The sequence below is a fragment of the Myiozetetes cayanensis genome, unplaced genomic scaffold (assembly GCF_022539395.1).
Source record: "Myiozetetes cayanensis isolate MyiCay16 unplaced genomic scaffold, myiCay2020 scf10, whole genome shotgun sequence".
NCBI lineage: Eukaryota > Metazoa > Chordata > Aves > Passeriformes > Tyrannidae > Myiozetetes > Myiozetetes cayanensis.
Genome location: NW_026086605.1, coordinates 14,374,530 through 14,401,807, shown reverse-complemented (window position 1 = coordinate 14,401,807; position 27,278 = coordinate 14,374,530). Strand labels below are relative to the sequence as shown.

Genomic DNA, 27,278 nt, shown 5'->3' with positions numbered 1-27,278 from the left:
ACCGCCGGCACCGCCCACCGCGCGTGCGCACGGCGGGACCGCGGGGGGCACTCCGGGCCGCGGCCCTGCGCGGGTGTCATGGCGGCGGCCGGGGCCGGGCCGGGCATGGAGCCGCTCGCCGCCTCCGTCCGGGATTTCGTAGCCGGGCAGCAGGACGGCCGCGCCGCGGAGGTGGCGGCAGGTAGCGGGCGGGGTGTGGCCACGGGGCGGGGCTTGGGCATGAGCGCGGCGGCGGGGCCGGGCTGGGCCTGGGGCGGGCGTGGGTGCGGCCGGGCGGGTCGTGTTGGGGTGTGGTGAGGGCTCTGAGGGGGAGCGTGGGGCTGTGGGGCAGGGTGGGGTGGGGTAGGGTAGGGTAGAGGTCGGGTGGGGTGGGGTGACGTGGGGTAGAGTGGAGTGGAGGAACGGGTCAGAGCGTGGCCGTGGGTTGGGCTGCCGTGCGGGGCAGGACACAAGGGGATGGGCTGTGCTGCAGCTGCGACCTGGGCGTTGAGAGGGGCATATGGGGCAGGAGTGGGACAGCAGCGAGGGGCTCCAGGAGCGAGGGAGAAGTGGGTGGCATTGAATACGGCAGTGGGGAGGGAGCTCCTGCCTTGGCTGAGGTACTGTGGAAGGTGACTGATGCACTGACTCCCGCTTCTGGGGCCCAGGCTCTGACTGCCTTCACTGTGGTTTCTCCTCCTTTCCTAGCAGGGCTTGAGGCATTTGAATAATTCGTCTTTCTGCTTGGAGCAGCAATTTGGTGACTTTGTTACATTAGGGAAGTTGCAGCTTCAGGAACCTGGCTTTCTAAGCATAAGGAGGCATGTTTGTGTTTCTAGGCACTGGCTTCAGCACGTTTCGGGAAGTAGCTGAGAGAGCAGACAAAGACTATGGAGGTTACATTATACAGGGGAGTAGCTTATAGACCGTTCCCAAAGCTCATGGATTGTGAACTGATCCATGGTATCTTGATGATGAGATGAGTTGGCAAAACGGGAAGGTGACCCAGTGGCCCATGTGACATAAAGAAAATGACAAGGAAATTTGGAGGAATTCACTCCCTATGAACTGTGTGACATTTAAGAAGTTGCAGAAGAGTTGCACAAGGTCTGTGGCATATTTGGGATGGATGCAGGGAAGGATAACCTTACAACTGCTGTTGTCATCTGTGGTTGTGTTACATAAATGCCCAGAGAAAGCTTTGTCTCTTGGAAGACATACAAAGGGAATTGTCTGTCCTCCCCTCTCAGCTCTCCTCAGGCTGTGACACTAGTGACAAACCCACCTTGACAAATGGTGGGGGTGAGCTGGGAAGTGTCCTTCAGGCCTTCTGACCTCACAGAGAACCACACATCAGAAAGGATTAAATTGCACCATGTGTCCTTGAGCAAAAGGGGAGGGTTTTTTCTAACCTCATGGCCACTGTAATTGTTGGAAGAAACACATTGAGCTTCCCCCATGTGTTACTGAGGACTAAAAGGAGCAGAAATTGTCAAGTGGCAGAAAGGCTGTGGTGCTGTCACAGGCAGCTTGGGCTGCACAGGTCAGTGGGTAGCAGGAGGGAGCTGAACTTGTCTTTATTAAAAGATGGGGAGAGAAGGATACTGCTGTTACAGAATTCATCACACGTTCCCCATGAATGCTGTGCTCGTGTTTTGAGGGTGTGGGGAAGACAGGAATGGAAGGCCTGCAGAAGCGATTAATACCTAGAAGGACACTGTGTGAAAGGGAGGACAGATCTGTCAGGAAAATGAACAGGTTGGTTCAGAGTAGCAATCCAGCATAGGGTGATTGACATGCTTCTCATTTGCCTCTGGGACTGTGGAAATCCCAGAATAGGAAGGCAGCCCCTCCTGGTAGAGGGAGAGCTGGGATTCAAGGTGCATCATTAACCTTGGGGATGGAGGTGCTGCTGCCAGATGTGGAGGCAGCAGTTCCTCCGGCTCACCATGTGCCTGCTGTGCTGATGAGGCAGGTCCAGTCAGCTGTGCTTGCGCTCACACCACAGCACTGCCTGGGATCAGCGCCTGTGCTCGCAGCTCCTGCCAGGGCCGGGTGGCCACGCCACATGAGGTGAAGGTGATCACAGCTGGGCCCCTGAGATCAGAGTGAACTCCCTCACTGAGCTGAGCCGAGGGGCTGCTGACCTCGCTGCTGCTGCTCACGGTATCCGCATCACTACCTGGCTGTGGTTTGGTCATCATCACGCTGCAGCTCTTTCCTGTTGTGTAGCTTTGTGTAGAAGCTGCTTTCAGTCTCTGCAAGACACAGAGAGGCAGAGCATTTGGCTGTGGAGACAGGGTTTGTCTCAGACCTTCTCCATGGTGGTGTAGAGACTTGAGGGCTCTTCATGAGCTTGCGGAGTGGGATGTTGGGATGCTGGGTGTGGAGGGGCCATCCAACCTCTCCCAGCGACCCACTCTGCTTTGGCTGGTGCATAGCAGCCACTTACTGTTTCACTGTTGTTATTCTGCAAGAATTTTTGCCAGCACCTTATGGCTGTCAGTCAAGGCACCCCCTGTTCAGTCTGGGCCTGTCGACTCTGAGACCTGCTGGGCTCTTCTTCTGCGCAGCTCCCTTTATCTCTTCTGTCCCTCAGTCCAGGCTCCCTCTCCCTGCTGCGCCAAGTGGGATTGGAAGCGCTATCTCTGGAGTCTGGGCTGCCTGCTGTCGAAAACACTGTCATCCCATCCCCAGAGACAGCTCTCTGATGAACAATGTGACTTAATACTGGAATTAACTGCTTAGGAAGAGACAATAAATGCTTGCAACAGTGGGAGACAGTAGCTGGGACAAGGCCTGGGAAAGCCTAGAATGAAACCTTTGGGCTTCTGAGAGCATGTTCCCTGTCAGTCATGTAGGTTCAGCAGGGCAGAAGGATAAGCAGGACCCTCTGGAGTGCCCAGAAATGCTCGTGAGCAAAGACAGTGAGTCTTGGTGACTGGAAGGTCGTTGTTTTTTTGAGGGGGCAGAGTGCTGTTTTATCCACATAGAGAGTAAGGGGTGCTGCTTGTTTCCCAGCAATGTTCCTTGCCACCTGAGCTGCAGGTTAGGGGTCTGAAGGTAAGGCAATCCCTTGTCTCCCATCCCAAGTCTAACCAGAGCTTTCCTTCTGGGAAGGTATCACATTGGCAGTGGGTGGTGGGAATGGAGAACCTGCCTTTCTCCAAAGATTCTTGTAGGATGAAGCAGGTCTTTACCAAAGCCTCCTGAGGAGTGACTCTTCCCCCAGTTGAGTTGCAAGAATATGGAGGCAGGAGGTGAATGAGGCAACCTGGTGAGGTGTCTGAGTCAGAGCTGGAAACAGACTTCAGGAATCCCAGCACGTTGTCTTCCTCTGACCACAAAGCTGCCTTTCTCCCTGCCCTCCATCTTGGAGGGAGTTTGTGCAGGTCTTGTTCAGCACAGTGTGGAGGTGACGGAGCTGAGGTGGGAAGCTGGGTGATCGCTGTTGTCTGGGCTGTTTGCTTGGCCAGTTCTCCCTCAGGAAGCACCTGGGGAGCTGCCCTCTGTCTCCTCCCAGCTTGCTCACACTGGAGAAGTGCTTTTTAGTGTCTCAGCGAAGTGGAGCACAGTGAGGCTTCTCTCAGAAGCCACACATTGTTAATGGATTCAGCCAGGCTGTGGGGAGAGGGTAGAGGCAAAATGCAGGCAGGTTTGCTCTTCCTGGCTGTTTACTCTCAACTCTGATCTAGTCGAGGCAGCTCTCGGTCTCAGACATGTTTGCAGGCAGGGCTGAAGGCAACTGAAGGCAACTCTACCAAGTGCACATGGCTCCTTCAGTGCTTACTGAAGAACTAGCACCTAACAGCCTTTCCCACCATAGTGCCAGGATGCTTCCCAGCATCCATCTCCAGCACTGAGCCTGCCTGACACTCTGTGAGTCTCTTTGGTTCACTCTCTTTACCTCTTTTTCCAGGGTTGAAAGATGGAAAGTGGACAGTGCTGCAGCTTGTGGAAGCCCTGGGGTAAGAAAAGCCTTATGCATGTTGTACATCGGGTGAGGGCCTTGCAGGGGACATTCCCAGAAGGAGGCACAGTTAGAAGGAAAAGTGTGCTTGTCTGGGACGAGCTTCAGCACTAGTAGATGTAGCACAGCATGCGGAATGTTGTCTACTCACAGCAGAGGGCCTGAGTGGTGTTTCACCCCCCTAGATGTGGGAGCTGTGTGAGAAAGAGAAGAGCTGGAGCACCTTTTGATGCTCTCCCAGGACCGAGGGGAGGTGTTGTGGCAGGCATCGAGCTGCAGGGCACTTCTCAGCTGGGGCTGTCCCCAGCAGGAGCTGCCTGAGCACACAGCTGCACAGCACTGTGTCATGAGTTGTCTGGCACTCAGCTTTTGTTCTGTCTCCAAGCTGTCATGGCCTAGCCTTTTTTCTCCCAAGCTGGGGGGCTGGGTTTGCCCAGCTCGTAAGAGGCTTTACTCTTTTTTGACCGTTGTGATCTTGGGAGCATCATGCAAGGGCAATTTCTTTGGTCCTCCTTGGGGACCTGGGTTTCTTTCTGTGTGGCTTCTGCGGGGCCAGGTGCATGCAGCACCATCAGGGGCAGAGGAGTCTGTTCCTACCCTGCTGGCAAGTCAGGCAGGATTGGACCACCCTGCCAAGAGAGCGGCACCTCTTTGTTTCAGTAATGTGTCTGCTCAGGATGTGCTTCCTGCTTGGGTGTCCCTGCTCATAACACGCCTATTGGGCTTTCTCCTTACTTGGCCTAGGTTTTGCCTGGAGAACACAGATCCTCGGACACGAGGGCGAGGCATCCAGCTGTTGTCACAAGTCCTGCTCCAGTGTTACTCCCTGCTCCAGGAGAAGGAAGGTAAGTGGCTGGGGGCAAAGCCTGTGCCATCAAGTTTCTGTCCTGCAGTTGGCAAAGGGATTGATTTAGCACCATGGCAACTTTGTACACATCTCTCAAGAATCAAAGTCCAAGGAGGGCATGAGGCTTCACACTACAGGCTTTTTGCTAACCTCACCACACAATTTGGCTCACTTTCGGAACACGCCAAAGCCCTGGGCTGCAGCTGGTGGCCCTGACAGTGTGACAGTGTTGCATACCGAGTGGGTATGCTCAGTGCCACGTGGGACACCTTGGGGACATATCTCTGTGTCAAAAATCCTTGGGTGGTGATTCAGGGCAGGAAAACAGTTCTTCACACATCAAGTCATGCTGCAGCTCTTCAGCCCGCCCACGTTAACTCAGGGGTCTGGGAAGAAGGGGAGATCAGTGTAAGGATGAGAGTGGAGTGGGGGACCGGAGTGGGGAGAGGAAGATGCCCTGTTCATGGAGGCCAGGGGAAGGTCTGGCTCTGTTAAATGCCCCATAGCAACTGGCTGGCAGTAGGGGAGGCCAGTAAATGCTGACAGACTTTAGCTTGGACCTGGGAGTTTTGCAGATGGGAAGCTGAACCTGTGCCAGCAGGCTTGCAAGACAGTGGGGCCCATCTAGTAAGTAAGGTGAAGGAAGGGAAGGATGAAAGTAAAAGGTGCTTAGTCCTTGGCGTTTGGCTCTCTGTAAGGCTCAGACGTGAGCCAGGCAGGGCTAAGAGCAGCTGTGCGTAGAGACTTATCTACTGGAGTAGCTGGAGTCGGGTGTGATGACTGTGGTGGGAACTGGGATGCTCTGGAGGGGCAGCCAGAAGGGGAGGTTCAGTGGGGATACCTGGCAGAGTCAGGCAGCTGAGCAAGGGGACTGAGCTGGGTTAGAGCCTCGTGTCCCTCCTCGTGCAGTTCATTTCTCAAGCGCTGCGTCAGGCTGCCTCCTGGAGGGGTGAGTTTCTGCAGCAGCTGTGGGCACAGGATGCTGCTAGCTGGCTCTTCCAGTTTGCTTCCTGCTACCACTCCCCAGGGCCGGGGTGTGAAGGCGCCCGTGGCCGTGACTCAGGGGCCGGGAACGTGTTGTGGAGCCAAGTGTGAGGAAGCTGGGAAGCTGGAGCTCCTGCTCCAACCCTGAGCCCCACCCCACGATGTTCTCCAGCCTCTGCTGAGCAGGCGTCTGCTGCTCTGTTGCTGGTGTCTGCTCCCACATGTCTGGACAGGCCAGGGCAAATGCCTCTGGGCAGCTCCAGCACCTCCGCATTGGCCGGGGGTTGCTGCTGCCCTGCTGTGGTCACGCATGATCTGCCCACGGGGGGAGGGCGCAGGTGTTGGAGCCAGGTGGGTGCATCCAGCAGTGGCAGTTCTCCCCATCCAGCAGTGCAAGATGTGCTCGCTCTTAACCCGTTAGCTTGTAGTTGAGGTGGGGGCAGCACCCAGCAGCTGCATTTCCTGTGGCTAACACACGTTGGTGTCTCTTTCTGACAGTGCTGCATCTTGTCCTGTTCTACGAGAGCCGGCTGCAGGACCATCACCTGGTGATCCCATCTGTGCTCCAGGGACTCCGAGCCCTAGTGAGTTTGTGCTTCCCAGCCCACAGTGCAGGGATGTGCTCCGGAATGGTGTTGGGAGGTGCAACACCTGGGTACAGGATGGAGCAGCGCATCAAGCAGGGTTCATCTGGCTTTCAGTCTGTCTGGCAGCACTGCCCTGTCTCCTTTGTGCTCTTGCTGTGCCCTTTGCAGAGGGAGAGGAGACTACCTTGATTTCCTGCCCTGTGCTAGTACTGGGGCAAGGATTCCCTGGCTACCCTGGGGAACAGCACAGATGATGGGCATCTTGTCCTGTCCTGTCTGGGGAGGGAGTGGTGAGCTCTCCCTGTTATGGGAGAGGATCCTGCAGGCAGCTGCTGTGTGGAGGCAGGAGCTCTGTTATGTGGCTGCTGTAGTGGTTTTCTATTCTTGCTTTTCTTCTCCTGTTCCCAGAGCATGTGTGAGGTGCTGTCCCCAGGGCTAGCGGTGTCTGTGCTCAAAGCCATTTTCCAAGAGGTACATGTGCAGGTGAGCAATATGATTTCCCATCTTCCTTGATCCCTGTTCCCTGTGTGTCTGGGGATGGCCTGCCTGCCTGAGGACAGGTGACATTCAGTGCAGTGCTTCTGCAGAGCTTAGAGACAGCATGGCTCACTGTAGAGCAAGAGGCAGACAGCAGCTGAGGATCCTGATTTGCCCTTGTCCTCTCTTCTCTCAGCCCTGGGGGAATTACTCCCTTTGGCTCCATTCTCCAGGCTACGTTTAAGTGCCCTCAGCCCAATTCTCCTCCAATTTAAGATTGTTTATGCTGGCAGTGTCTTGGACATAATGCATGGCCCTGGTGTGACTGATGGTGCATTCATGCAGTGATGGACACAGTCATGTTCAGGTGCCATCACATAGGCATGTGCACACTTTGCATGTGATAAGTGGGATCTGCATGCCAGCAAGTAGCAGCTGAGCTTCTGGGGGTCCTGCCTTCTCCTCAAGGGCATGCGCTGCCTGTGGGTGGTGGGTAGTGGTGCTGCCATGTGTAAAGGGTGTTTTTGATTGCTCTGCTCCTCCCTCCAGTCCTTACTGCAGCTGGACCGACACACAGTCTACAGCATCATCACCAACTTCATGAGCACCAGGGAGGAAGGTGAGGGGGCAGATGCCAGAACCACTCTGGGGTTGTCGAGACTGGGAAAATGGCTCGCTTTTGCCTTACCTGAGGGCTCTTTGGCTGGGAGAGCTGGAAGAGGACTGTGGGGCTGGGGAAACTGGGCTGATTTAATGCCATGTTGGTATGGTCTGGTGTCCTGCACCTGCTCATGCTCTTTCTTTCTGCAGAGCTGAAGGGCCTGGGTGCCGACTTCACCTTTGGCTTCATCCAGGTCATGGACGGAGAGAAGGATCCCCGCAATCTGCTGGTGGCCTTCCAGATTGTGCGTGATCTCATTACCAAAGACTATGCCCTGGGTGAGCCTGAGCTTGCTGCTGAGCTGACTGGGAGACACGTCCCTTTTCTTTGAGCCATTAGAGGGATGGCTCTTGGGTCTGGCCAGGGGTGGGGTGGTCCCTGACATGCTTTAGGAGCTGCAGAGCCAGCCTGTCATGGGTGCTAGACACAGCTGCTGGGCCTTTTTTACCCAGCACCTCTGCTCACTCCCTCTCTCCTCCCTGCAGGTCCCTTTGTGGAGGAGCTGTTTGAAGTTACGTCCTGCTACTTCCCTATTGATTTTACTCCAGTGAGTGAGTCTGCCCTGTGCCACAGCCTGTTCCTTCTGGTGTTTTCTCAGGGGATTGTGTCCCATTTGGGGAATGGGAGGAGAGGGTGGGCAAGAGTCTTGGCTGGGCAGTGTTGAGCTGTGGTACCCAGCTGGACAAGCTGTGCACAGCTGGCTGCAGTGAGTGGCACCGCTGGTGCCTTGCTGGAGATGAGGCAATGCAGCCTTGGCTGATGGCTGGCTTGGGATATTTCCTGACTGGTGGGTGACCTGGTCTCTGCTTCCTTTCCAGCCCCCCAATGATCCTCATGGCATCCAGAGAGAAGACCTGATCCTGAGTCTCCGGGCCGTACTGGCTTCCACACCCCAATTTGCTGAGGTAGGGTGTTCTTGAGCACCCTTGTTCCCTGAACACAGGCTGCCTTTAGTAGTGCTGCAGCTCTTGCTGTGGCTCTGTGGGATGGAGGCAACTGGGACCAGGAGCTTGCACTAGGGCACTCTGTCTCCTGTAGGACTGGGCATGGAGAGAGTCCTCCTGGGAAGGGTCTGCCTGTTGCAACTACCCCTCCACCTCTGCTGTCCTGGCAGAGGCTGACCTTGCAGCCCTGCAGGACTATGGATGAGGTGGTGCAAAGGGTGGGCTGAGTGCAAGTGTCTCTCTCTGCAGTTTCTTCTCCCTCTGCTTATTGAGAAGTTGGACTCAGAACTGCAAAGTGCCAAGCTTGACTCCCTGCAGACTCTGGTAAGGAGGGCTCCCCTACTCCCTTCAGCCCACAGCTGACCTATGGCAGCAGCAGCTGCCAGCCAGTTCTGAGCCCTTGTCCCTGCCTGCCAGAGACTCTCCCTTGCAGAACCACCAGTTCGAGAGTCCTGGCCTGCATCACTCTTTCCTGTTTTTCTCTCTCTCTCGAGTGATTCGTGCAGCTCAGCATGAGCCTGCCGGGATGGGCAGTGTCCCTGCATTATGTCCTCCTGATACTGGCTTCTCTGTAATGCTTTCTTCTGGCTCCTTCTTGCAGACTGCCTGCTGTGCCATCTACGGGCAGAAGGAGCTGCAGGAATTCCTCCCCAGCCTCTGGTCATCCCTGCGCAGAGAGGTGAGTACTGCAGGGCTCCACCACAGCTGGGCTTCTGCTGAGAAGGAGCTCATGGCCAGACCAGGTGCGCCCCATGTCTCCCAGCAACCTGCACCAGTGACCTTGAACAGCCCCAGATGAAAAGTGGAGGGGACAGACCAGCTCTATCAGCATGTCCCTGGGGCTTAAATGTGCCCTGCTGCATGTTCAAATCACGTGGGAAGTGAGGCAGGAGCCTGAACCCTTCAGCCTGTGTTCAGAGCCTGAAGCCTGCAGTTGGGATCAGCATGGAACTTGGCTCATCCCATGGCCTCTCCTGCAGGTGTTCCAGACAGCGAGCGAGAAGATTGAGACGGAATGCCTGGCCACACTGCATGCCCTCTCTGCCTGCCTCTCCCGCTCTGTGCTCAGCTCTGATGCCGAGGATCTGCTGGATTCCTTCCTCAGCAGCATCCTGCAAGGTAGCTAGCACGGAGACTTACCCTGTCCTGAGCAGCTAGGCCTGAAAGCATCCTCCTAGCTAGAGATCTGCCCCCCTCTTCTCTTTCAAGCCCTTTTTCTCTTTCTGGCCCTCACAACCACTTTCATCTTCTCCAAGGTAATTGGCTGCAGGAAGGGAGGAGAAGGGGATTGAGCTGCTTTCCTCTGTGCTGGGATTGGGTGTCCAAAGCTGTGCTATGTGCTGGCAGCTGTGGGAAGCTGCTCAGATAGGAAGGCTGTGCTGCAGCGCCGAGCTGCGCCCCAGCAGCACGTCCCAGCCCAGCTATCAGCTGCGTCCCCGCACGCGAGGCAGAGGAGCTCTGCGCCGGTGCAGCTGACGCCCAGCCTATCTCAGATTGCAGGCACCATCTGTGCGAGCCCGACATGAAGCTGGTGTGGCCCAGTGCCAAACTCTTGCAGGCAGCAGCGGGTGCCTCCCTCCGCACCTACCACCGTGTCACCCGCAGTGTCCTGCCCCTGCTGCTGGAGCAGTACACCAACCACCCGCAGGTGAGGGGCACCCTGGCCCTGCCAGCACAGGCAGTGGGGCTGAGTACACTTCCTGGCTATGCAGGGCTTGGTGGGAGCAGGGTGTCTAAGTGGACGCCCTTCCCTGGTCCCATGGGCACCCTGTGGCCTCTCAGCACTTGGCCAAGGTGCAGCTGAGTCCCAGCAGTGAGGGTGATCTGGGTTATGCCTTTGTGTCCCTGTAGAGCAGCCAGAGGAGGACAATCCTGGAAATGCTGCTGGGCTTCCTCGAGTTGCAGCAGAAGTGGGGATATGTGGAAGAAGGTGAGGGTGACTGGTTCCTCTGAAGTAACCTGTGTCCCAGGGACTGCTGGTCCTGACCTCCCTTTTCTGTATGTTGACAGACAAGGAAAGTTCACTGATAAGGGTGTCTGCATGTACGACCCCCTGCCACATCCCAGGGTCCCCGCATGGTTGGGTGCCAACTGCAGGGCCCCAGAAAGGGTCTGCCAGGTGCCGTCATGGTGGCTGTGCAGTGACACCATTCCCCTCTCTCCAGATGAGAGCGCTCTGCTGTCACTCCAAGCCCCGGTTTGTTCTGTGGTGTTCTCGGCGCTGACGGATCCCAGTGTGCAGCTGCAGCTGGTTGGGATCAAGGCACTGACTCTCCTGGGCTCCCTTCAAGGTTGGTGCCTTGTTTCCCTTGGGGAGGCAGAGGGAGGTGTCACTCTCTTCTGGGAGATGGGATGTCCTTGTCTGCTGCCTGTAGGAGTAGTGACAGCATTTTCTACCTAAGCCATGAGCACCAGGGACACTTGGTCTCTCTCTTGCCTGTTTTTACTGGGTACCTTGTATCTCTGGCATTTCGTATGCTGCTGTGATGCCACTAGCCTGGATGAGGGGGAAGGATGTTGGCCAGAACGCCGGCATCTTTGCCTTTGGCTGAGGGCAGTATTCCTCTATGGCTCTTGTTCCAGGCTTTTTGTCTTCCTCTGACCTGGAGCTGGTTGTGGACCACCTCATCCGTCTCGCTCTGCATGAGGAGGATTCCCAGAGCAGGTGAGGGATGGGCTGGCACCACTGCAGTCATCCACACTCTGGGAGGAGGAACAAATCCTGGCTTTGCTGCAGAGACGGGCTGTAGTCTGGAGAAGGCACAGGAACTCTCTGAACTAAAAGACCATGTGGGATAAACCAGGCAATTCATGGGCTGGAAATTAGAAAGTCTGAGCCTGTCAAATCAGGGAGCTCTGCTCTGCCTGCCAGAAGTGTGAAAAAGGCAAATGGCTAAGAAATGAGTTTCTGGAGGCACCGTCAGGTCTGTGCAGCTGGTGTAAAAGCAGCCCCAGATTTGCAGTCCTCATGTTACCTTTCCCACTCTCTTCCCATCCTGGCAGTGAAGCAGCGATGGAGGCAGCTGGGTCCTTGGCCCCCATCTACCCAAAGGTTTTCTCTGGACACATGGTACCTAGGCTTGAAAAGGAGCTGCAGTCAGGTAGGGCTGAGAAGGGAGCAGTGTCTGGTTTTGGAGTGAAGCTTGTCACATCGCCACTCAGTTCCTGCCAGGCAGTGGGGCTGTGCCACACGGTGTAGATTGGTGGCTCTCCTTGGGGAATTCCCAGTGTGTTGGCACAGGGAAGGCTGTGGCTGTCAGGCAGCCAGCCCATGTGGCCAGGATTAGCCTCATGGGAAGGAGCTGCCCAGCTGCAGAGGAGACAGAGTGCCTTGGGCCTGGCACAGGCTGGGTCTGCTGTGCTGCCTCACCCCATCCACCCTGGCAGGGTCTGGTCCCTGACTGCCCTTTGTCGAGGTGGCCTGGGGTCAGCCCAGGCCCACTCAGGTGTGTTTCCTCTTCAGAGCGGGAGGAGAGCTCCCACAGCCACTGCTCCCTGCAGCAACGCTGCCTGCAGGCCCTGGCAGCCGTGTCCACCCACACCAGCATTGTGAGGGAGACTGTCCCTGTCCTGCTGCAGCATCTCCAGAAGGTGCAGAAAGGTAAAGGAGCCACAGCAGGCAACTCCATGCAGTGTGTCTGGGCAGGAACTACCTCTGTTACTGATGATGGCTGGGAGAGTCAGAATGGAAGTGGTGAAAGGAGCCCAGGGCTGGGATGGGCTGTGAATCCCACTGCTGGCCTGGAGGGCTGCGTTGTCCCAGGTTCCTGGTGCAGATCAGGGGCCTGGGTGCTGAGGCTGTTTGATGTGATGGTGACTGTGCCCTGCAGGGAGCGAGGCTGGGAACACCCAGGACATGGTCTCTGTGTGCCAGAGCCTGCACCGTGTGGCCCTGCAGTGCCAGCAGGATGCAGAGGGTTGCTGGTACTTCCACCAGACGGTGGTGCCATGCCTCCTGGCCATGGCTGTGCAGGCAGCCATGCAAGGTAAGTGCAGGGCTGGAGTGGGAAAGGGGAGGGCAGGGACCTCCCAGGCTCTCTGGGGTCCCTGACTCTGCAGTCAGCACTCCTGCTGATGCCCTCTGGCACCCGTGGGTGACTGTGGGCCTTGCTGCTCCCTCACACTGCCCCAGTCCAGTGTGGGTTCAATGAGTTGTGCCTGCCTCCTCCCTCTGGACAGCAGGCTCCAACAAGTTCCTTTCCTTCCACTACCTGCAGAGAGCACCCACCTACTGCTGGGCAAGGCACTGCTGGAGGAAGAGGTGCTGGCAGCCATGGTCCCAGTCATCAGTGCTGCCACCACTCACCTGAGTCCTGAGTGAGTGATGCTTGGGTGGGAAGCTGGACACTCCATCGTGGGGAGGGGGCAGGCTGTGTGCCCCCTGCTGCCATCTGTGCCTCCTGGGAGGTACTCACGAGCTCTCTGGTAACCCTCCCAGAACAGCACATTGCAATGTTTCTTTTCTCCTAGACTGGCTGCCCAGAGCGTGTCTCATGTGATCTCCCTCTTTCTGGATGGAGAGGTCTCCTTCCTACCCCAGAACAGTTTTCCTTCCTCCTTCCAGCCTTTTGGGGTGTGTTTGGTGACTGGGGCTGGGGCACCAGAATGGGCAGAGAATGAGGATGTTGGCATAGGCTGGCAGCAAGGACTCTGACATGGGCACTGTTCTTCCTTCACAGGATGGGGAGTGCTTGGAGGCACAGAGACGCCTGGTTGCCCTCCTCATGGCCTTCATCTGCTCCTTGCCCCGCAATGTAGGTTGGTGGGGAGCAGGATGGAGAGGAGCCCTGCCCAAGCACCCTCCAGCCTGTGTCCACAGGCAAGCTCCACAGGCAGAAGGAGGGAGCAGTTGTAGCCCTGGGCCATAACAAAATCCATGTCTCTTCCAGGTGGCAATTCCTCAGCAGGAGTGGTTGCTCCGGGAGCTGCTGGCACTGAGCTGCTCCTGCAACTGCCCTTTCACAGCCACCACAGCTGCCAAGTGCTTTGCGGGGCTGGTGAACAAGCACCCAGCAGGTAAGTGGGCTGGGGTAGAGGCCATGGGTCCCTGCCCACTGCTGGCAGGGGGAATGGATCAGCCTGTCCCTCTGTGTCCCCAGGGCAGCAGCTCGATGAGATCCTGCAGCTTGCAGTGAACAGGATGGAGCCCGGCCTTGCCGAGGGACCCTGCCGAACGCAGGCGCTCACCTTGCTGCTCTGGGTAAGGCCTGCTCTGGATGTGTGAGCCAGAGGGACAGCGGGGGTCAGCCTGGCATTGACTGTTCTGCCTGCACAGGTGACCAAAGCCCTGGTGCTGCGCTACCACCCCCTGAGCTCCTGCCTGACAGACAAGGTAGGCGGTGGTGGGGCTGGGTGGTGTCTGAGAAACCTGCCTTGCTCCCCACATCTGGCTGGGGACCCCTCAGCAGCCGGCACCCCTTCTCAGGGCTCTCTCCCTCACAGTTGCTGGGCCTGCTGGGTGACACAGAGCTGGGCCCAGCTGCGGCCGACGGCTTCTCCCTGCTCATGGCTGAGTCCCCAGACGTGCTGCACAAGGGCTGCCACGCCGACGTGCGCATCATGTTCCGCCAGCGCTTCTTCACTGACAACGTCCCCAAACTGGTGCAGGGCTTCCACGGGGCTGGTCCCGGTGAGAGGCCACCCCCCAGCCTGGCCTCACCACCCCTGACCCCTTACCCAGGGGACCTGAGCCAGCATCCCCTCCTCCTGGCTGCTTTTGACCATCTCTGCTTTCCACAGACGTGAAGGCCAATTACCTGAAGGGCCTGTCCCATGTGCTCAACCACCTCCCCAAACCTGTGCTGGTGACAGAGTTGCCCACGGTAAGAGCCAGCCTTGGTGGCAGGCAGGGGGAGCTGTGACACTGCAGAGTGCATGGTTTGGGGTTATTCATGACTCCTATATCCCCTCTCTGCAGCTGCTTTCTCTCCTGCTTGAGGCCTTGTCCTGCTCAGACCGTGTGGTTCAGCTCTCCACACTGAACTGCCTCCAGCCGCTGCTGCTCGAAGCTCCCCAGATCATGAGCCTGCATGTCGACACACTGGTCACCAAGTTCCTCAACCTCACCTCCAGTCCCACCATGGTGCGTGCATCCCCTCCTTCCTCCCTGGAATGCCCCCTTCCACCACCCCCTTGTGCTGCCCTCAGCCCTGTCTGTTCCAGGCTGTCCGCATCGCTGCCCTGCGCTGTGCCCATGCACTCACCTGCCTGCCCACACCAGTGGTAAGTGCTGCTGCAGCGCCCTGCTGCCTGCTCCTGCATGTAGAGGGGCAAGGGAGTCCCAAACCTCCTGGGGGGCAGCCAGCACCCAGTTCTCTCACTGAGACTGCCTTCTGTCCTACAGCTGCTCCCATACAAGGCCCGAGTTATCCGGGCACTGGCCAAGCCTTTGGATGACAAAAAGAGGCTGGTGCGGAAGGAGGCGGTGGCAGCACGGGGGGAATGGTGAGTCTGTGTGGCAGGAGCTGCTGGGGGTGCCCACATGCACAGAACACAGGTGATGGCACCGTCTCTGTCCCTACAGGTTCCTGCTGGGGAGCCCAGGCAGGTGAGTGCCCTGCATCCCCTTCCTGCGCTGACCGACAATCCTACTGGTGCCCTGCTAACCTGCCAAGCCATCCAACTGATGCTGTGGACCCTCAGAGCCCAATGCTGCCCTGAGTGCCAGGGCTGGAGCGCAGAGGCCAGCAGAAAGCACCTCTCACTGCAGCACCTTCCCAGTACCCACAGCAGGGAAGGAGCTGTGCTGCTCATGGCTTGTCCACCCTCTGCTGCAGCCAGGGACAGTGATGGACAGACCTGCCACACGTGAGTGGAAAGGACAGGTCTGTGCACACGTGTGGTGTGTGATAACCCACGTGCCAGAGGAATAAATATATCTGTTTTGGTAATTCTCCGAGGGCCTCCATGCAGCTCGGGCTGGGACTTCAGTGCCCCTTCCATATGTTGAGCAGCTTAAGGTGCTGCTGGTTACATGCCCTGCCCTTTATCCTCTTTTCACACTGGGGAATCATGGGGCTCCCTCTTCTCCCATCCCCAGAAGTCTGTGCCCACCACAAGGAAGAAAAGCCACACAGCCTTAAAAAAACCAAGTATTTAGTGGATGGTCTCTAAAAGGCTCCCTGGGGAGTACTTGGGGGACGGGAGTGCCATCTTCTGTGCCCAGCGCTCTGGAGAGCTGAGCTGGGCCTGTGCTGGCCTGTACCTGTACAAGTGAGGGCAGCACCTTCAGCTGGAGTGAGGAGCGGCAGCTCTGCCGCCTTCCCCCGGGGCTGCCTGCAGCCACCAAGAGCCAAGAGGGCAGGCATCCAGGCACCGACACTGTCCATGGAGTTTCCCGTGGCTCTGGCTCCAGTCAGCAACGTGTGCCAGCACCAGCCTTCTGCCAGGCACTTGGGCCAAAGGGAGCCGCAGCGGTGGAGCGGGTCCCCTGTGCGCTCCCCTCCTGCAGGGTGGGATGTCAGGAGCACTGGGCCTCAGATGGCCAGGAGCGGTGCGCGCTGCTCTGTCACGCAGGGAGGCAGGTCCCAGCTCAGGCCTGTCCCGTAGGGTGGGTGACGAGAGGGCAGCAGGACCCGGGTGAGCCAGTGCCTGTGGGGAGAGGAGTGAGGCCACAGACAAACCTGAAATCCTAGTGCTTTTGTGCTCTGAGGAACCAAGCCCGGGCTGTGAGCCATGTCCTGAGCTGCCGCAGTGGCAGAGCTCCTCAGCTGAGATTCTCTTGGCAAAGGTGTGCTGGGCAGGCCACACCTTGTCACTGGGCAGGACTCAGGAGCCATAAGGTAGATGTGGCCTTCTGTGCCTTACAAAGCTCAGAGTAATGCAGAGCTGCTCTCCCTCAGCTGCCCAAGGAGAGTCCCTGTTGTCCCCACACCCCCATAAGCTGCTGAGCCACCACTTTCTCAGGCAGGGGCTTCCCAAGGGCTCTTACCTTGGCACATCCACACCCAGGAACACCTTCCAGTTATCCCAGCTGCCATAACTGTAGGGGTTCCTAAAGACCTGCAGAATGGGGAGAGGTGCATCATGTCTGGCTCTGTACTGGTCAGCCCCACAGGCCATGGGCTGTGCTCACCTTGCCTTTCTTCTGCAGTCTCTGCCTCTCCTTCCTGTTGATGTGCCGCTCAATGCTGGTTTCCCCGCGGGTGATGAGGGCAGCGTGCCACAGCGTGAGGGCACCCAGGGCCAATGCAACCGAGCTGGGAATGACAAGGGACTGCAGGTTGGCCTCAGGCCTTCCCTTCCTGGTGCTGCAGCTGGCAGGAGCTGAGGCTGCCTCCCCCACCCACAGCCGCGTAAGTGGGTCGGCTTGTCTAATCCCCTGTGACAGAGCAGCATTGTCTCTCCTCCTCTGTGGCTTGAAGGCTGGCAGGGCAGGGATGTCTGCCAGAGCAAGCAAGCCCAGCTGCAGGCAGGTGGAGGGCGAGCAGTGTCACAGGCTTCATGCTGTTTCCCCCAGCCCCTGGGCCCCCTCACCTGCACAGGACCCAGAGGTAGACCACGCTCTTGTGGAAAGCTCGCTGGCGGAAGGAGAAGATGGGTGGTGGGGTCTGGTAGTAGGTCTGAAAAAGGATCACAGGAGAGGGGATTACCCAGAATGCTTTATGGCTTGAAGCCAGACAGGGACTGCTGCACCCCTCACTGCTGCAAGAGCTTGGACAGCAAGAAAGGACTACAACTGAAACTAACACAACAGCCAGGGTGAAGGAGAGACAGCCTAAGACAGCCATGAGACAGACAGACAGATATCCAAAACTGACACAGGCATGAGGAGCAGTGGGCTGGAGGTAAGGAGTCAGGGAGCAGCCACGGGACTGGTCAGGACCCCGCAGCTGATGGTCAGGGTGAGATGTGTATCCAGTTCTGCAGCTTCCCCAGGAGCCCATGGCCTGAGCAGCACATGCCAAGCAGCTGTCACCAGCCCAAGCCCCGGGAAGCTGGGTGCACAGAGAGGCAGACCCCAAGCTGCTGGAGGCAGCGTCTGCAGCAGAGCTGCCTGGCCAGCCGCAGCTCTCTGGCATGTGAGATGAGCATGGGGGCTGGTTCTGATGTGGGGTACTTCTGGAGAGTAGGGCCACAGGCAGGACCCAGCCTGCAGAGCAGCTCTGCTCCACACAGCCTGGAGTAGCTGGGGGGCAGGGATGTCCCACCTGGTTGGCAGCCACCTGCAGTCTCTCCTTGTCAAGCAGTTTCATTTTCTAGGGGGACGGAAAACAGGACACCAGTTATGTGTCTCGGAGGAGAGGGGCAGGAGCCCTTCCCCTCACACCCCACAGGACCAGAGCAGCTGGGGGCCTCGCAGGAGGAGGGAGAGGGGAAGCAAAGTCACTACATGGTTGGGCCTGGCCCAGCCTTGCTCTGCAAGCTCAGCCTGGGTAGCCCAGGCAGCCTCAGTGCATGGCAGGTGAGGGCCGGGGCCTGTCCGCTCACCTCGATGGCTGCATAGGCATCCCGGAACATCTCCCAGCCGCTGATGCTGCAGTAGATGCAGCCCATGGTCATGAACAGGCAGAAGGAGAAGAAGTAGCGGTGGTTGTAGTGTCCCACACAGTTGTTTAACCAGGCTGCCTCTGGGGTTAAAGGTACTTAACTGTGACAGAGCATAGGTCCAAACCCACCCCAGGGACCACCCGTCCCTGACTCTCTATGAGAGTAGTAGGGCAGCAAGAGAAGGGGGAAGCAGGGCCAGCTGCCCCCAGGAGAGCGCCATCGGTCAGTACTGCAGAAGGATACGGCAGTGGTGGTCCATCTTCAGCACGCACCTGAGAGGGAGGAGAGCAGCACCAGTGTCAGAGCCAGCACAAGCGCTGTGTTTGGGAGGGGATAGGCACCCCCTCAGCTCTGTGGGCTGCAAGAGACAGGGCAATGAGCCAGCAGAGCAAAGGGGAAGGGCCCCTGTCTCGTTGTGGGACAGGAGGCAAGTAAAGGGACAGAGGGAGAGTGCCCTACCTGTTGCAGATGCTGCAGTGGTGGGTGCGAGCCGGCTTGGGGGCAATGCATTTCCTGCAGATGGAGACGCCGGTAAGGTCATTCTTGGCCTGTGCACAAGTCAGAAGAGATTTGTGCACCTAAACCCTGCACCTGTCCCCTGCACCTCACATTCCTCATCTCCCCTGTGATCCCTCTGCCTCCCCACTCTGCACTGCCCAGCCCAGTTTCTTCCAGTCTGGAGGAGGCCTCCTGCAACCACCACCAGGCTGTTCCCAATGACCATCTGTATGTAGCTAGTTCCAGTGTCCAGCTGGGAGAGGCTGTGCTGCCACTTGGTGCCTCACCTGTGGTGGGTGCCCTGGTGAGGTGGTGATGGCCATGTAATAATGGAAGACAATCATGATGAGGTTCCAGTGTCCATAGGCAAGGTGCCAGCAGATCCAGGCAGGTGTGTAGGTCTGCAGGATGAGGGGCAGCAGGCAAATGTACACGATGGCCACAATAGAGCTCGTCAGCCCAATCACCAGTGCCACAAACACCTACGGGAAAGGGGCCTGGGTCACTGGAGTGGGCAGCACCTGCCCCTCACTGCCTGGGGAGAGGCACAGGCAGGACACGGCCACAGGAAACTAATATGAACCACACACTGAGATCCCATCTCTCTTCCTGCCTGGAGCGCAGGCACTCCTGAGACTCAGCTGCCCCAGCAGCACAGTAGCCCCAGTGCTGGGTGTGCCAAGCCCAGTGAGAGGTGGTCACCACGCCAAGGAGACTCACCACGCCGAACCACCGGGTGACATGGTCCACCAGCCAGTAGACAGGCTCGAAGAGGGAGTCCAGCACCACATCGCCGTTGGTGAAGGAGTTGTAGAGCAAGGAGCGGAGGCAGAGGTGCCCGTAGTGCCACAGCTGCTCCACCTGCCGCACCAGCTTGAAGCGCCGCCGCCGGCCCAGCCGCAGGCACTTGAGGAGCAGGCGCATCACCGCAGCAAACATCCGCTGCCGGCTCCTCATCCCTGCCACACCACGCCTGGGAGGACAGGAGCTCGGTGTGGGCAGGCTGCCCTGCTGCCTGGCTGTCCCTTGGGAAGGGTCTCCCCTCCCAGATGTGCCGATGCCAGTTGTGCAGCTCCCTGAGCTGACAAGGAGGCAGAGCCCGAGGAGCTGAGCCCAGGCTCCGGGAGGCTGTGTAGCCAGTGTCACTGTGATATGTGTCTGCGTGGACTGGGGGGCACAGGCCCCTCAGCATCTGGGCTCAGGTGCTCTCTGGTCCCATCTCGTCTTTCCCAGCGGGGAGGGGGCCGGGGGAGTGACACGGAGAGTCTGACTCAGAGGAAACCAGAGAAGGCATGAGCATCCAGGATGCTGGGCCAGCTCCAGGGATGATCCTAGCACTTCCCAATAGGTTCAGGGACGGAAGAACCCACACAAGACATACACGGAAGAGCCAGTACAGGATTACTCCTCCTCCCCTAGTCCCTCCTTAACCCCAAAAAGTGGGATGCTAATTCCTTTCACCTCAGCCTCTGGAACAAGAAGCAGAGGCCACCCTGTGTGCTTCTCAACCTCACACCCCCAACTCCAGGAGTCCCAACACTTCCTCCTTCTCCTTGCCTGGATCCTTGGACAATGCCATGCACCAGTGAAGGAGTGGCCCAGGGGCACTGCTCCCAGGCTGCTGAGCCCCCCGTCCTGACTGGGAGCTCCGTTGGGAGTCACGAGGAACCTGATCTGGGAAAACGATCTGCAGGGCTGGTGCCCCCGGGCCTCCGTACGGGCAGTACCATCAATATTAAGCAGCAAGGCTGCCCCGGGGTCCTGCCAAGGCACGTTTTGAGCCTGGGCCAAGCAGTTGCCTTGGAGCGGTGCCAGGCAGTGGTGCCAGAGCTCAGAGTCCCTCCGGCAGAGATCGTCTCTCGGCACTGCTGTGTCCACCAGCACAGCCCCTGGGGAGGAGCACGGAGGGTGAGGGCAGGAGCTGCAGCATCCAGATGGGCTAGCCAAAGGAGCCAGGGCTCTCCTCTGCCCTGCCTGAGGAGTGTGGGGCTGACCCCATGGTTGGGAGCTGCTAGACATGAGGACCTCAGACTCAGCAGCCCACTCTAGGTCCCAGGCACGGCTCCCGCTCGTACCTTCTGCTCCCTGGTAAGGGAGAGGTGGGATACACAAACCCCAGAGCCACCCCCTTCTCCATGTTTCCTCTTGAGTCTGCCAAGAGCTTTTCCCTGAAACTCATGAGACACAAAGTGGAGCAACAAATTCCTGCCCTGCAGCCTTTGACTGGCACATGTCCCCATGTTGTCACTGTGGTAAGACACAAAATTCTGCAGCCAGCAGCAGGTGTTGAGGTCAGCCCTCCTCTCCAAAGACATAGCATGTCCCTGTCCCTTGGAGAGGCTTCCTCACCTATAACAGCCAGCAGCTGTTGAGCAGGGAGCCCACGAGGAGGCAGTCACCCTGCTCCAGGGCAAGACACCCCTCTGTCCCCAGACACCTATCTGTAGACAGCAGCACAACCACAGGGAGGAGGCTCCAGGAGAGCCACACATCTTCCTCTGCCCAGCCAGGCACTGGGATCCAGCCCTCGCCCTGCCCGTGGCCCTTCACACATCCCAGCGGCGCACCGAGCCCACGGGTGTGGGACAGCAGCCACCAGCACAGCCAAGACCACGGGCAACACCACAGCCCAGGGGTGGGGAACCGTGGCTTTGGCCCCACCGCAGGCACAGACGTGTGCCCTGGCTCCTGCCGCGTCCGGGCACACAGGCGCAGCCCTGTGGCACCCCCCGGTGGCTCCAGAGCGCCCGGCTCCCCCTGTTCAGCAGCACCCAGCTCTACAGCGCCGTGACACTCCCAGCACTCCGCCCCATCCCCAAGGGCTGCCCACGCCGACAGCAGAAATCCCTCAGCCCCACCGCACCACCAGGGACCTCCCGCCCCGCAGCACCTCCAGGCCTGCAGCATCCCCCGCACTGCATCCCATCCCAACCGCACCCCCAGGGCAAAACCACCGCCCCCTGGGCCTGCCCCAGCGCCTCCTGCCCCGCAGCATCCCCCGCCGCTTCCCGGCCCCCGCACTCCCCGCCCCACAGAACCGCTGTACCGCCTCCCAGCCCGCCCAGCCGCTTGGCACCCGCAGCCCCTGCGGGGCCCCAGCCCCTCGCAGGGCCCTGCCAGCCCTGCCCGACCTGCGCCTGCCGCCGCCCGGCGCCCGGCCGCCCGCCGCCTCCATGCCCGGCCCGCCGGCCCACGGGCAGCGCCCGCGCACGGCACGCCGGGAGCACCCTCCCCGCCGCCGGACTACAGCCCCCAGCAGGCAGCGCGCCCGGGCCCCGTGCCCGCTAGGAGAGAGCCAATAGCCACGCCGCTTACATCGCGGCATTGCCACCGGTCACCAATGAGGGGAGGGCTTTCTGGGGAGGCCCTGCCGGTAGCGAACATGGCGTCCTCCGCGCGGTACTGCGTCCCCGGTGAGTGCGGCCCGGGGCTCCCGCGGCCGGGGCTGCCGGGGGGGATGCCAGGGGGCTGCCCCGGGGATGTCCAGCATTGGGCCTGCTGGGAGCGGGCGCTGTGCCCGGGGCGGTGCGGGACCTAGATGCCCTGGCAGCCCCTGAGCCCCGGTCTCGCAGGTGAGCGACTGTGCAGCACGGAGGAGGCCACGGCTGGCGGCGGGACCTACACCCGGCACGGCTTCATCTTCTCCTCGCTGGCCGGCTGCCTGGAGCGGAGGAGCGAGGACAGCGGGGTGAGCTGCTCCTCCCGGGGCTGGCTGCCGCGCGCCCGGGCTGCACAGCCTCGCCGAGGACGGGGTTCGGCCGGTGACCCTGACTTCGTGTCTTGCCCCGCAGCTGCCCGTGGTGTCGGTGGTCAGAGACAGCGAGTCCCAGCTCCTGCCCAACGTGGGGGCCGTGGTAACGTGCAAGGTGGGGCTCCGGACCGCTGCGGTGACAAATTGCCTTGGCTCTCTCTGCCTCATGTTGAGCTTTGCTCCTGCACATGAATGAGGTGGGATGAAGAGCCTCTGGCTCATTAGTTCCGCCTATACAACTCCCAGCAGGGCAGAGGCAGCCCAGGGCCTCCCTTGGGTCCCTCGCTCACAAAAAAAGTTGATATTGGCATAGGGGACACCTGCCCTGAGGTTGAAGTGGGTTGAGGGGAGGTTTTCTTTGCTCTCCCTTCCAGAACTCCTTCTGGGGCGGGGAGCGTGCAGGTCAGTGCCTGGGGCAACTCAGCACAGAGCAGGGATTAGTTTCCTTACATTCCTGATGGGGGGAGAGGGACTGGGATCACAGCAGGTCTCTGCCTTATTTGAGTGCCTGGAGTTGCCCAAGTATCTTCCTTGCCCAGCTCACTGCCAAGTGTCCCACCACTGCTTGGTCACAGGGAGGTGCAGTGACACCTGAGCTCCCCATGCAGCCCTATCCTGCCTGCTCCCTGCCCTTTCCCTGCCTGGACTGGGGTGCTGGCACTGACTTCTCCTTTTCTCGTGGGCAGGTCTGCAGCATTAACTCTCGCTTTGCCAAGGTGCACATCCTGTATGTTGGCTCCACGCCACTGAAATCCACCTTTCGGGGGACCATACGGTAGGGAGAAGGCTGGGATCCCCCACCATCCAGAGGGGAGAAAGGCTGTTGAGGGCAGTGCAGCTGAGTGTCCTGGCTGACCTCTGCCCCGAGCACTGGGCAGGTGTCCAGCAGGTCCTGGCGAGCGCCCAGGGAGGCTGTGGCAGCTCCTGCCATGGGCTGTCAAGGCACCTTTGCTCTTTAGCACTCAGATCCCTCCGTCTCATTTTCAGGAGAGAAGATATCCGAGCCACAGAGAAGGATAAGGTCAGTGAGGCACTGACAGTGGTTGTTCTACTGCAGCTGCCCCTGCTTTCTGCTGGTGGGGGCTCCTGTCCCTCCTGCTGACAGTGCCCCGTGCTGTGCGGTGTTCCCTGCTTTCTCCCGTGCAGGTAGAAGTGTACAAGAGCTTTCGCCCCAGTGACATTGTCCTGGCCAAAGTCGTATCCTTCCCCCTCAGGACAGTGGGCTGCCTCAAGCTCCCTCAGGAAAATCTTTCCCTTAACCCCTGTCTGACCAGATCTCCCTGGGGGATGCGCAGTCCAACTACCTGCTGAGCACGGCTGAGAACGAGCTGGGTGTGGTGGTGGCACGCAGTGAAGCAGGTAGGGATGGGACAGGGACAGGCAGGGCCCCGGCTGGGACAGTCCTGCCTCATCCCTGCCCGAGGGGCATCTGCTGTGGCTGCTTCCCTCTCCATATGCGGAAGGCAGTTCTAACCCAGACCATGTGGTGTTGCTAGGGGTGCAGATGGTGCCCATCAGCTGGTGCGAAATGCAGTGCCCACGGACACACACCAAGGAGTTCCGTAAGGTGGCCCGGGTGCAGCCCCAGTTCCTGCAGACGTAGCACCACTGGGACTGATGCCTGTGGGGCCAGAGCAGCCCCTGGGCTCCCACACATCCAGCCAGGCCCTCACTGGCAGGATGGATTTTCTACTTCTGGATAATAAATATTTTTTGAGAGCTCCGTGCTTTGCTCATTACAGGCCAGGGGGTGGCTGGTGCTGCCTGCAGCATGCTGACACTGCTTCGGCTCCCACAGTGGAGCTGCTGAGGGAACGGCTTCCGCAGAACCGCAGACAGGAGCGAGCACGTGTTCACTGCTGGGGAAGGGGAGGACCCCGTGCCTCTGCTGCAGTGAGGCCAACGGCACAGAACCTGTTTGTGGCTGGGCTGTGCAGGCTCCAGGCACTTGCCTCGCCAGGTTGGTTTTCCCCCATTGGAGTAAAGCCTGGAGCACAGCCTGTCTAAGCACACGATAATCCCACAGTGCCACATCTCCCCAGGCCACACGTGCTCTGCCCTGCTCTGGGGATGAGGGTGTGCCACACCCAGAGCCTGAAAAACCACCACAGGGCCACAGGGCAGGGCGTCACCCTCGGGCAGGGATTGCGGAGCTGTGCTTTGCTCCCTGAGCCCAGCACAGCTGCTGCAGCCCCATCTGCACCCAGCAGCGACTGGTGCCTCGTGCATGCACCAGGAACATGGAGCAGGGAGCCTCACGGCCCAGGGACGCACGGACACCTCATTATTGCGCATTACTCTTTTATTGAACTGGAACAAAACAGCTGCTATGGTTGGACAGTAACACTGACTCTGTGCAAGCCCAGGCTCACAGCGCTGGCAGAAGGGGAGGCCACAGCGACAGGCCACGTATGTGTGCGGGATGGGACACAACAGCACCTGCTTTACCAGCAGGACTAGGATGGACATCAGCTGGGGGAAGTATGTGGCAGACACAGACCTCCAGGCAACAGGCTCCCTCCCTCACCCTTGTCTGAAGGCAATAAGTTAAAGCAGGGGCTGGCAGAGCTGGGCCCAGAGTCGTGAGTACTGCCCTGGGGTGCTGTACCACAGGCACCAGAACACAACCCTTCCAGTGGCATCCCAGTCCCTGTGCCACGCACCCACGAGGGGACAGGGGTACCCACCTTGGTCACTGCCTGCACTGCACTCGCCTCACTGCTCCCAGGAGGACTAAACCAAGTGACAAAACTACTGTAACCAGGTGACACGAGCTGCAGGGGAAGCAAAGCAGATGAGGAGCCTGGCATGGTGAGGGATCACTCGGCCTGTCCTCCTGCAGACGGGGTCTGAGGGCTGGGACCTCAACATGGAGAAGTGTATGGTCACTACCTGGCAGAGCCAGGGCTCCCTTTCACACCAGACCTCTGCTCACACAGCCCTCACCCCTGGCCCCCAGGCTGTCTGCAGAAGGGAGCCAAGTCTGAGGGAATGGGCCTAATCCTCTGCAGCTCCAAGTTCCTACAACTGTGGGGGATGTGAACAGAGGGGTTGGGGATGGCAGGGAACTCTACTACGTGCTGGCCTGCTGCCTGCCCTCACTTCTTAGCCTTGCCCTGAGCAGCAACAGCCTCCATGGCCTTGCGCACCGTCTCCTCATCCCCCAGGAACTGCATGGGCTTGACAGGTTTCAGGTTCTTGTCCAGCTCGTAGACGATGGGGATGCCAGTAGGCAAGTTCAGCTCCATGATGGCCTCCTCTGACATGCCTGTGAACACAGCAGTGCTGTCATTCCTGGCCCTGCTGCAGTGCCAGCTGGGGAAGCAGGGGATCCCCATGGTGCCCCTGCAGGGCTGACCTACCTTCCAGGTGCTTGACAATCCCACGCAGGCTATTGCCGTGGGCAGCAATAAGGACTCGCTTGCCCTCTTTGATCTGTGGGACAATTTCCTCATTCCAGAAAGGCAGAGCCCGGGCAATGGTGTCCTTCAAGCTCTCACACGTTGGCAGCTGGTCCTCCGTCAGGTCAGCGTAGCGACGGTCCTGAGAGAACAGCCACACTCATACAGCAGCCCAGGGCAAAAAGATGGTGGCAAGGCTTTTGTCCCTCCCCCAAATTCTCCATCTGAGGACCTGCTACATATAAGTGAAGCCAGGCTTGGAAACAAGGAAGCCTTTGATGTCCAGGCTTACAATGAACCACAGTCAGGGCCATGAGCCCCCTCATGGGGAAAGTCACACCTTGCTGGCTCTGGATGGAAGAGACCAGATGACAAATCCATGAATAGGTCACGGTACTAATGATTAACAGAGGTATTATCTCTTCTGCTTTGGATCTGTTCATGCAATGCCCAGGGGTTCAACTCCCCAGGGAGGGAGCAGGACAAACTCAGCCCAAAGCCAACCACCACCACACACAACAGCCCTGGCTAGTGGAGCAAAAACAGAGAAGACCCTATAGAGCAAGCCAGGCCACCGCAATAAGAGTGACTTCTAGGAGCCTCCCTGCAAAGGACAAAGAGCAATGAGTCTTACCTTTGCAATGGTGCTGTAGAAGGGGTGGTCAGACTGCATGGGAGGCGGAGGGATGTCGTAGGAGCGCCTCCAGATCTTCACCTGCGCCTCGCCATGCTTCGCCGCTGTCTCAGCCTTGTTCAAACCCGTCAGAGCCCCGTAGTGCCTCTCGTTCAGGCGCCAGGTCCGGATAACGGGCAACCACATCTGATCAATGGCATCCAGGACGGTCCAGAGGGTACGGATGGCCCGTTTCTGCACCGAGGTGAAGCAAATGTCGAACTCGTAGCCGGCATCTAGAAAAGATGGGGGAAGGGGGTGGGGGAGAAGACCAGGGAGGTGAGTGCCGGGCCTTACGCAACCGGTGAAAGGCCAAGGGCGGCGTCCTCGCCGCACCGATACCGGTCGCGTCCTCGCTCGTACGGGAACCGGCGGCGGTCAGGACGCGACGGGCTCCGGAGAACCAACACACTGCGGTGCCGGCGGCTCTCCCCGCGGTACCGAAACCCCGACCCCACACTGGAGGCCATTCCCGGGCATCGGAGAGCCTCAAATCCGGTCCCATTAGGTTCGAAGCGGCCGCATCAGCCTACAACCCCCCCCACCCCTCACCTCCGTAACTCCCGCCTTGGCCGACTCCCCCTCCCTCCTTCCCCCCCTCCTTTCACCGGTCACCGGTACCTCGGAGGGCTTCGCCGCCGCGCCGCGCCTCTTGCTGCCCGGCGGGGCTGAGGTCGGCATCGTACCACCCGCTGAAGCGGTTCTCGAGGTTCCAGGCGCTCTCGCCGTGGCGGACGAGGACGAGCCGATACGCGGCGGCCATGGCGGGCTGAGGGACCGGCGCGCGCTGCTCCTCGCGCTGCTGCCACGCGCGAATGACGCCCCCGCGCTGCCCCGCCCCGCCCCGCGCGGCGCCGACCGCGGGGAGCGCATGCGCAGAGCGGGTGCCGGGCGGAGGCGCACGTACCGCATGGCGCGGCCGCGAAGGGCGGCGCGACCTTCAGGGCGTGACGTCACCGTGACGCAATGCACGCTCGGTAAAGCGTAACGCGTGGCGGCCGCTCGGCTGCGGCTGCG

General features: G+C 59.3%; 4 protein-coding genes across 8 annotated transcripts; 2 read left to right on the top strand and 2 right to left on the bottom strand.

Moving 5' to 3' along the window:
- The first annotated feature begins 48 nt into the window (after positions 1-48).
- Positions 49-15,445, top strand: MMS19 (MMS19 homolog, cytosolic iron-sulfur assembly component). 2 transcript variants are annotated; one of them, XM_050339098.1, is made up of 31 exons: positions 49-181; positions 3,899-3,947; positions 4,694-4,794; positions 6,279-6,364; positions 6,776-6,850; positions 7,394-7,463; positions 7,655-7,783; positions 7,991-8,052; positions 8,324-8,410; positions 8,699-8,773; positions 9,051-9,128; positions 9,430-9,568; positions 9,943-10,097; positions 10,301-10,379; positions 10,615-10,740; positions 11,033-11,114; positions 11,453-11,550; positions 11,913-12,050; positions 12,280-12,435; positions 12,667-12,766; positions 12,920-13,022; positions 13,129-13,203; positions 13,339-13,465; positions 13,549-13,649; positions 13,725-13,781; positions 13,892-14,078; positions 14,189-14,271; positions 14,367-14,531; positions 14,612-14,671; positions 14,793-14,893; positions 14,973-15,445. In XM_050339098.1, exons 1-31 carry the CDS (start codon positions 79-81, stop codon positions 14,998-15,000), a joined length of 3,075 nt encoding a protein of 1,024 aa, XP_050195055.1. In that variant the 5' UTR covers positions 49-78; the 3' UTR covers positions 15,001-15,445. The 2 variants fall into 2 exon arrangements, with proteins under 2 accessions (XP_050195055.1, XP_050195060.1); XM_050339103.1 differs by lacking the exons at positions 14,367-14,531; positions 14,612-14,671.
- Positions 15,446-15,527: 82 nt separating this feature from the next.
- ZDHHC16 (zinc finger DHHC-type palmitoyltransferase 16) lies at positions 15,528-21,613 on the bottom strand. Of its 4 annotated transcripts, none has more exons than XM_050339127.1 (11): positions 21,568-21,613; positions 19,157-19,409; positions 18,724-18,918; positions 18,398-18,486; positions 18,182-18,210; positions 17,879-18,012; positions 17,599-17,646; positions 16,925-17,010; positions 16,524-16,647; positions 16,380-16,450; positions 15,528-16,039 (listed from the first exon to the last, which is right to left on the bottom strand). In XM_050339127.1, the coding sequence occupies exons 1-11, from the start codon at positions 21,609-21,611 to the stop codon at positions 15,925-15,927; spliced, it is 1,188 nt and encodes a 395-aa protein (XP_050195084.1). In that variant the 5' UTR covers positions 21,612-21,613; the 3' UTR covers positions 15,528-15,924. The 4 variants fall into 4 exon arrangements, with proteins under 4 accessions (XP_050195084.1, XP_050195068.1, XP_050195089.1 ...); XM_050339111.1 differs by having other exon boundaries at positions 18,182-18,296; positions 18,398-18,451; XM_050339132.1 differs by lacking the exon at positions 17,599-17,646.
- Positions 21,614-21,769: 156 nt separating this feature from the next.
- EXOSC1 (exosome component 1) lies at positions 21,770-23,910 on the top strand. Its single transcript, XM_050338588.1, has 8 exons — positions 21,770-21,849; positions 22,009-22,124; positions 22,228-22,302; positions 22,874-22,962; positions 23,175-23,208; positions 23,334-23,384; positions 23,462-23,546; positions 23,684-23,910. Exons 1-8 carry the CDS (start codon positions 21,777-21,779, stop codon positions 23,788-23,790), a joined length of 630 nt encoding a protein of 209 aa, XP_050194545.1. The 5' UTR covers positions 21,770-21,776; the 3' UTR covers positions 23,791-23,910.
- Positions 23,911-24,471: 561 nt separating this feature from the next.
- PGAM1 (phosphoglycerate mutase 1) lies at positions 24,472-27,082 on the bottom strand. The gene is made up of 4 exons (XM_050305320.1): positions 26,883-27,082; positions 26,223-26,497; positions 25,550-25,730; positions 24,472-25,455 (listed from the first exon to the last, which is right to left on the bottom strand). Exons 1-4 carry the CDS (start codon positions 27,022-27,024, stop codon positions 25,286-25,288), a joined length of 768 nt encoding a protein of 255 aa, XP_050161277.1. The 5' UTR covers positions 27,025-27,082; the 3' UTR covers positions 24,472-25,285.
- Positions 27,083-27,278: the final 196 nt, after the last annotated feature.